Genomic DNA, 9391 nt, shown 5'->3' with positions numbered 1-9391 from the left:
TGCAGCTAGATCTGGTCTCTACCAGATAAGGCATTAGGAATTGTGTGACGTTTCCTAAGTGTGACCTGAGATTATAAATATACCCGGTTTTCACCCAAAAGAGGATTTTCTGCAGGCTTGCGTTTCACAAATTAAAAACAAATACACAGATTTCTTGCAGAGTAAGAAACAATTTACTCCGGCCTATGTCTGGAGTACATACCCTTAGCTCCATTTATCAGAAGGCCATACCAAGGTCCTGTCACATACCCAGACCGGGTGGCATAAAAAGCATTGTCCACCCCTGCTATTCGATTCATTGCTCTCCTTGTTCACTTCGTGGAATGTGATTCCTTTATCCTTCTGTTGCCGGACCTCCATTTGAGGTGGAAAAGTGTGTTCTAATCTCTCTTCTTAGAATGTATAATCTCTAATAATTCTGGAGGATTCTTCCCAGACAGTTGATGGAAACAGTATTCATAAGCAGTCTCTAACAATAGTGTGGTACGCATGAACATGTATTTAATTATATTAATCTGTTAAGCTCTTGTGTAGGGGAAGTCTTTTTGGAAAGGATAAATTACGGTGATGTATTTGCCAATTTTGCTTTCCTTGTTTTCCCAGGGCGGTATGGGAGCTGCACTGCTGTCTGATCCTGACAAAATCGAGCAGGTACGTTTTGGTGGTAAGTCTAATGACCAAGGCATTACATTGATAAGTTAATATATGCATAAGCTTAGGACATCTGTATGCAGTGTTTCCCTGCAGGTAAATTTTATTGAGTAGCATGCCCACCTGGCAGCAAATTTTGCATACCTAGTCCTAAGCCCTGGTCTTTGCATGTAAGATTTGAGGCTTGCTGTGGCAGGAGCTAACTATGTTATGTGTGGTTTATAGCACAGGACCATATAAAAGTACTTCATTTGTCCTAATGGTTCCCTGTGGTCAGTACCTGTACTGGGTTTTCATCATCATATTATGAACCAGACAAGAAAGAGGAAGACGGAATAGGAAGGAAAGAAGTAAAAGATAGGCAACAGTGATAAAAAGAGAAAGCAGGGATGAAAATAAACCAACTGTATGATAACGAAACACCAAAGGTGGGGTAGTGGATTTTAGAGGCATGAGGTGCAATCCAAATCAAGCAACCTTGGTATTCTGCATCCCCAGCATTTGGCAGCACTGGCTGTGGGTTTCCAAGAAAAATATTGGCCCCCTGCAGTTATTATTTATTTACAAATTAAGCACTTATTGGCATGTGTTAATGGTGAGGAAATTACAGCTGGGGTGCCATGGCGGAACAGGTTTTGCTTAAGATGCTTTATGACTGAAATCTCTTTTGGTTTAGAAACCGCCATAGAGGGGTGATTGTAAAACTTCGTACTTGTTAAAGGGCTTATATCTCTTATATCTCTGGCAATGTGAAACGTTATATACTGCATAATAGTATCTAGGTTGCTGAAGTTATTTAACTGTCAGGAGCATTTGTCCAAATGGGGTTTATTGTTGAGCCTAACCTGTCATACACAGTCGGATTCTTAAAAAAAATTGGAATAGACTCCTCACCCAGTAAATAGTGGCATGCTTTATCATCGGCTGTCTATCCACACCCCGGTCAGATGGTACTACCGGGGTAGACTCAAACAAAAACCTTTGGGAGTACTGTATAAGATGTCAACTGGACAATAGCAGGGATCCAGATCATATTTAAAAATGCCTATTGGTATACCCCAAAAGTCATTTTTTTATTACAGGGTACCAAACATATAGATAAAACCAAAATATCTCCTGTTTCCTATGGGACAACAATGTTTCCAGGAAACATTAATCCAAAGCAAACATGTTTTGGCCCTCTCTAGAAGCCCAGATGGGTCTTAGGGGCCTTTGTGAGGGCCAATAACAACTTTCCCTGCCTTTCACACCAAAATGTCATTCATACTTGTGAGGCCTATTGCATGCCACTATTTAGCGGGTGATGTGACTATTCCAATTTTTTAAGAATCCAACTGGTTAACTGTATAGGAGATTAGGCTCAACAATAAACCCCATTTGGACAAGGGGTCCTGATAGTTAAATAACACCGCAACCCAGTTACTATTGTGTGGTATAGATCGTTTTTTCTGGGAAAATTGGCTAGGTGATGCTCCCTCTATTAATTTAAAGAATGTGAAATGATAAACAGCAGGGCCTTCTTTCATTTTTAGCACAAACAGTGCATGCCCATCAGGGATCACTTGTCCACTAGTTTGGCACTTGAAAGTAATTTTTCTACAAGCAGTTATCATCTGGACCAAGAAAGAGTCTTTTGAGGGCATCCCCTTATGGTGAAGTAATTGATCATTTCATTTCTTGAAAAGCTTACTGTTGTGCAAGGAACTACTTCCCTTTTACTTTACAATTTTCAGTTTGATTTGGTGTACATGTTTAGTTTGGGTTACCCACAGCACCAGGAAGTGCTGCTTTATTTTTTACCATTTACAAGCCATTGTAATATGGTACTTTACTCCAGTCGATGTCACCAAGGACTGCAACTCCAATAATGCATTACAATGTTTCATGAAAGCCTAGGACTGAACCATAGTGTCACCAGTGACATGGGGTAATGTGTAAAACTCATGTATGCTGTGTGTTTCGCTGAACGTAGAAAGACAGGTCAAAGTGAAACTAAGCACTGAGACCAACATGCTGGCAAGGTAAACAGGTTTTACTGTAGCGTCTGCCCAGGTTGGAGAATGAAAATGGAGAAAGTCTTCCAAAAGCCCATAAGTCGCATGAGTGTCATGCATTTATTTATTTTTAAATTATTTTAGTGACATTATTACAATTTCTTCAAGTATAACAAAGTTTGTGACATGCAGAATTCAGCGAGTATAATGCTATATGTGAAATTTAGCAGAGTTCAGCTTAGCATGTAAACTGTTTCTTCCACCGGGGAAATAACCACTCAGCAATATAGTAACCATGTTATGAAAATATGTCTTACTTTGGGCACCTCGTAGCAGATTTGCAACCATACACATCTATGTTAGGATGAAAATCAATTAATCAGCCACAGGACGGGTACCATATAGTCATTGCAGTACTCTGGTTAAATAGCTGGGTCTGCCAGCATTGTTCACTGCTCAAGCCTAAAGTTCTAATACATCCACCTAGCTATTGGTGTACAGGAGAGAGATGAAGATGTTGAGAGAATCCAATCTCTCTAAGCAAAATAAAATGGAGCCCACTCTCAAGAAATTGGGTTCTCAGTAGAACAGGGTGTAGAGTCATCAGAGAAGGTTCAGGTGGAACCTCAGTTGGATTCTGAGCACAAGGAGATATGCTCATATAATTTTTTGAGCCACAAGAATATGTCTCCAGTAAGAATCACCAAGCCAAGACAAAAGACTAAGCCTCAATGAAAGATTCTTAGGAGCTACGTAAATGGAATTCAAGTTAAGTAATAAAACATTGATGTTGATACAGACTGCAATACATGACAAGGCACACTAAGGCAAACACCTTGATCTTAACACCGGTTAGGAAGGTTTAAAAAAATCCTCTCCTTCCAGGCCCAAGTCAAAGGCCACCAAAATGGAAATGCTGAAAGGCTTTCACCCAACTTTGGAGATTGCTGTAAAGGGAAATCGAGACTAATTACAAAAAGAAGGCCCTGAACACTGAGATCACATAATAATTTAAAAATAATCAGTCCTTCAAAGGGGCTTTAGCTTCATATTAAGTGTCAAAACGATTAGAAGTAAAAAAGCCCCTAGAGGATATAGGTGGCTTAAAACTAAAAAGATGACTCGGGAAGAACAGGAGAAGATACATTTAAGAGGATGTAATTATTGGAACAAATATTGATGATAAATCCTCAGTAAACAATATAAAAGGTGAGAAAGAGGCCATATGGCAGAAAATACAGTTGGATTCAACTCAGGAGAAGTTAAAAATATACCTTGCTAGAGCGTCACCACCAGATGATATATAAAAAGAGTGGACAATACTTATGGGGTACAAATGTTGGAAGAACATCAGCAATCATGGTTCTTGACTGAGACTTCAACTCCTGCTCAGAATCTAACAATATTGCCTACACTCATTCAGCAAAGTAAGGAGGTTTTTAAGAAATCACTGATCACCAACGCTGTTACCTCAGTAATAGAGAGTAGTATAAGCCATCCATCAATCGAGGACCCACAGTAAATAATTTCAATAGTGGAATGTGATTCCTTAATTGCTACTATGGCACGAAAAAGGGCACAGACAGCAACCACACAAGGCTGGCTTCCAGACAAGGACAGTAAGCGCTTTGGAGTGGGGGAGAGTAAAAGGATGGAAAGAGCAACTTTTGCCAGAGTGCATATAAAGATGGGGAATTTATTACCATGGTAGGTGAAGAATAATTCTCCATAGAAAATTCATTTTAATAAATATACTTTCCCAGGGATGCTCTAATTCTGAACGGAAATATGAGGATGGAGAGATTTTTCAATTGAAGGAAATACTTAGTTATGCCAAAGATGGCATTGTAAGTAAAGGGTTGTCAATCAGGTTGTTTTGAGCTCTTTTCCAAAATAGTTTTTTCCCCTAGTCTGCCCATATAGAGTTGATCAAATTGACAGAGCCACAAACCGACTCTCAGGGGCATGGTTTCCTAAAATGTCAGTTGATCACTCTCTGTGGAGCTCAGAATTCCTGTTATGAAACCTTACAAGTTTATAGTAGGCCCCAGCAGGACCTGTGGTACAGATGACCTTCAAATGTCAGAGGGGCCTGTTTAGCCCACCCATTTTGCATTCTTAAGAGGTAGCTTAACTCGTATATAATTAGGACCCCCCTGACCAGATTTTCCTGGGGAAGTGTGGAGGTTACCGGGCGGGGCAGGGGAGAATTTTGCATTACTTCATTGTCCATTGCATTTCTCTTATAAACTGTAAAAACTGTAAACTGTAAACTTCGTACTTATATAGCGCACTACTCACCCGTTAGGGTCTCAAGGTGCTGTACGCATACCGCTGTGGAACCCCTCCTGGCTTTTCCCTGTGAGGTGCCCACTCCTGGGCAACCTCCAAGGTGAAGCCAGGCATCCCAGCGCTGTTGGGGCCGTTGTGGAGATTAAGCAAGCTATTGCCCAGAGTTACAGAGTGGGACCCATGAATTAGATTAGGCACCGATGCGAGAATTATCAGGTCCGAGGAAATTGAGCCCAAGACCCGCTGAGGCGGGAATTGAACCCTGGTCCCGGGCCAGATTTCTGCATCAGGGTCTGCCGCTCTAACCATTGAGCCACACTTCTCCACCTTATCAACTAAGGTTCCCTAAAAGTAAAAGAGTATGATTTAACTGCTCTTGAAGTCAATGAGAGATCGAATGAGACTCCACAGAAGCACACTCTTGAGCAAGGTGCCTTTAGAAGACATGGAGTGAGATTGAAACAAACATATTGACCAAAATGAAAAAAGTTTAAATGAGCTCCCTCTCTGTGAGAATCAGTAGATGTACCATACATCATAGTGCCACTACCATCACTTAGAAAAAAACAGGACTCTATAGATTTAGTAGACCATATGACTGCAGTTCTATTAACTCCAAAAAGGGATCAGTGGTTCTAAACAGAAGTATGAGAGAGAATGAGCTAGATGTCATGGGAAGTGGAGAACATATAATTAGCAATAGTCACTTATATGCCCATGCGGGTGTTGTGTCTTGTGAATTATCGATGACTGGACCCTTTTGGTTCCTGATGGACTCTGTAGAATTGTGACATAAGTGGTAAGGTGTGGTGAATAGATTTCATGTTTAGAATGTTCAGTTCGCGCTTGCACTCAGAGGAATAAAGATGTGCAAGACCAAGCTCTATATATGGCATGTTCATTTATGAGTACCCAGGCTGGGGAGGACACTACAGCAGAGATGATTAGAAATCCACGTGCCATCTCCTTCATGCATTTACTTGTATGTAAATCACTTAGCGCTGTGGGCATCTCCACATTACTTAAATCTAAAGTTCACATTCCCACTACACAGTCTTTCTGAACAAACAGAGCTGGGTCAGCTGTGCCAGGTTAGACCTTATAGACCAAATGTGTGCAGAAATACCAGACGAGCAATCCCTCTCAACACAAGGTCTGGCATCATCTGCCAGCAAGACCCAAAGACTACAACTGAGTGTGAGTGGGACAGCATCATTGCCATCTGACAGTGATTCAGAGCTCAGTATGAGTACATGAGCTGGTCACTGGAGAGTAAGACTGCTACTTCACGTGCACACTGGAATGAACCTTTCTCTTCAGCTGGTGTACATTATCCGTCTGCCTATTTATGGTGAGACTTCATGGGATCATAAGCTACCCTTTTTAAAAGATGGAGTGTCTGGTGTGTGCTTAGGTCATACAACTAGCTGCACTATTTAAAAGTAGTGTATAATTCCAAAATTGTGCACCATTGTCACTGCAGGAAAGACTAAACCAAATATGCTGTCACTACCGCACTTGTGCTACTTAACTCTTGGTAAGGGAAGTAGCCCTTTACCTCTAGGAGGATTTGTATTTACATTTTGGTATTTATAAAGCGCGTTCCGGGCAAAGCATCGAATCGCTTGAAAGGGAGAGGTGAGTGTCGGAAGAAGTTAGCGGGGCAACAGCCAGTTTTTAACAAGCCTCCTGAAAGTCATGAAATTTTGTTCCTTTCTTATACATAACGGGAGGGAATTCCAGCATTTAGCAGCTTCCACTGTAAGTGCCTTATCTCCCCATCTACTTTGCAAGTCCGAGGGACCTGGATCAGATAGGATCTTGAAGATCTAAGTTGACGGTTAGGCTTATACCACCTTAGCCTAGAGGAAAGATCATTCGTACCGCTTCCATGTGTGGCCTTATAAGTCAGACATAGGGTTTTAAACCTGATTAGATTCGCTACTGGTAACCAGTGCAATAATTTCAGACTGTCACTAGCAGAAGCCAAGCATGGAAGGTCAAGTATAAGGCGGGCAGCTGTATTCTGGATAAGCTGAAGCTTCTTAAGTGATGTCTTGTCCAAGTAAAGCATTAAAGCATTGCAGTAATCCAGCTTTGACATGACCAGTGCTAACATAACTGTGACTCTCCACTCCCTTTGCAGGTAAGGGAGTATCTTTTTCAAAATGTTCAGTGTCCAGAAGCAAGTTCTAACTACTTGATTGACATGCATCTTAAAAGAGAGAGTATTATCAAAAAGCACACCCAAACTTCTAGAGGCATCAATAGGGGCCGGAAGTGTACCACATTCTGACAGCCACCAACAGGTGTTCCACAGTCCTTTGGCTGATCCAAAGCATAGAATGTCAATTTTATCGCTATTTAATTTAAGCCAGTTTGAGTCCATCCATCTGTTGACTTCTTGCATGCATTTCCTAAAGCGATCGGCCACTTCCTCCCAATTCTTAGAGACCAGGATGATCAATTGAGTATCATCCGCGTAGGAAGTAGGAATAAAACCAAAAGTCCTTATTAGTTTGGCGAGGGGTGCAACATACAAATTAAAAAGCGTGGGACTAAGTGAGGAGCACTGGGGAACACCACAAGATGGGTGATACGCTGGAGAAATAAAGTCCCCACAACTTACTCTAATCACTTTATCTTTTAGAAAGGATTCGAGGGTGCTTAAAGCCACATCTCTGATTCCAGCCAGATAGAGGTGGGATATTAAAATCTGAGGTGAAATGGTATCAAAGGCCGCAAATAAATCTAGTAGAACTAATATAGCACTTTGTCCCTCATCCACCATACAACGGATCCTATAGGAGGTAGTGATAAGTGCTGATTCGGTGCTATGTGCCTGCCTGAAGCCATGCTGGCAAGGGTCTAGTTCTCCTGAGGTAGTAAGAAAATTGTCTAGTTATTGATTAATATGTTTCTCTAGGATCTTGGTCTGAAAGGGGAGAAGGGAGATGGAACGTAAATTATTCAGATCATGTTTAGCTCCCTCCAATTTCTTCTTTAGAGGAATCACCGTAGCAGCCTTCCAAGCAGAGGGAAAGATGCCAGAGGTAAGTACCTCTTGAAAAATTGGGGTAAGAGCTGTCGTAACCAGATCCGGCACCAATTGTAGGACATGTTGCGGACATGGATCCCTAGGGGAGCCTGATTTAATCTCTAACATTAGTTTTTTAATTTTCACCGGGTTAAGAGGCTGAAAATTAGTTAACAGGACAGGGCCTGTATTTGTGCTGCTATCCTTCGCCTCAAGAAGATAGTCCGTTGCTTTCAAAGACTTAAAGCTAGAATGAATATGTAATATTTTATTTTTTTTAAACGCCGCAACCTTATTGCAAAACTCTTGGGAATTTTCTACTTCCAATGGAGGGACAGGATTGGTCAGAGTATTGACTACTTTAAATAGTTCTCTAGGGGTGTTGGAAGCATCTTTAATCTTCTGATTAAAGTATTCAGATTTAGCTTTAAAACTTGCTTCTTTATAGGTATTTACAACATCTCTTAAAATATCTCTCTCAACAGGATTGGGATTAAGCTTCCAGCGCCGTTCTTGTTGGCGATATTTCCTCTGAAGCATCTTAAGATCTTTAGAAAACCAAGGGTGACTCTGTTTTTTAGTAGCGTGTTGGACATAGGGCTTAAGGGGTGCTAATTGATCCATAGCAATGCTAATCCCCTGATTAAGGCTATCTATAGCTGGCAAGGATAGAGTTTTGGTAGCTGTCCAGCCTGCTTCCATAGCAGGTTCTAGCTGTTCTTTCTTAATGCGATTCCAATGTCAAGTCGGTTTTCTTTTAAGGCCGAATTGCTGGTATGCCTGAGTCTTAAGAAAATTAAACACAAGTAAAGAATGATCTGTCCAGCTCAAAGGGGTGTTGATAAGTTGTAACTGTTCTCCAGTGCGGGTAAAAATTCCATCCAACAGATGGCCAGCTATATGAGTGGGTGAAGTAACTTTCAGTTTCCAATCTAAGGCAGTCATAAAACTTAGAAATTCTCCAATATGAGGGCTCTCAATGTCGTCAAAGTGTAAATTGAAATCGCCTAGAATTATGGCTCTAGATGTCATAGTGAGAGGTTCTATTAGACTAGGCCAGTGCTGAATAAAATTCAGATATGGACCAGGTGGTCGATAGACCAACAGTCCTTCAAGTAATAAAGAACTATTTTGCCATATTTTAAAGTATAATCCTTCGCACTTCTCAGATATGGAGGTGACTCCATTCCATTCACAAATAAGATAAGGCTTACAGATAATAGCTAGTCCTCCTCCCCTGCCTGCTGCTCTATCCTGGCTATAGTGAGCATATCCTTCTGGTGTAGCTTCTATAAAGTCTGGGTTAGAGTCATTTTTTGCCAAGGTTTCCGTAACAAATAAGCAATCAAGTTTATAATGGTCAATTAAGTCGGCAATTTCTGTTTTATGCTTAATTAAGGAGCGGGCATTTATTAAC

General features: G+C 41.0%; 1 protein-coding gene across 3 annotated transcripts in view; it reads left to right on the top strand.

The window, feature by feature from the left end:
* Positions 1 to 9391, top strand: part of DUS2 (dihydrouridine synthase 2) — a 403339-nt gene that overhangs the window by 201142 nt on the left and 192806 nt on the right. For all 3 annotated transcript variants that reach the window (XM_069216243.1, XM_069216241.1, XM_069216242.1), the window contains one exon: positions 604 to 651. In XM_069216243.1, the coding sequence (XP_069072344.1) occupies positions 604 to 651 (48 nt within the window). The remainder of the gene's footprint in view (positions 1 to 603; positions 652 to 9391) is intronic.

Source organism: Pleurodeles waltl, chromosome 12, assembly GCF_031143425.1.
Source record: "Pleurodeles waltl isolate 20211129_DDA chromosome 12, aPleWal1.hap1.20221129, whole genome shotgun sequence".
NCBI lineage: Eukaryota > Metazoa > Chordata > Amphibia > Caudata > Salamandridae > Pleurodeles > Pleurodeles waltl.
Note: the sequence above shows the minus strand (reverse complement) of the source record. Positions and strands in the feature narration are given on the sequence as shown.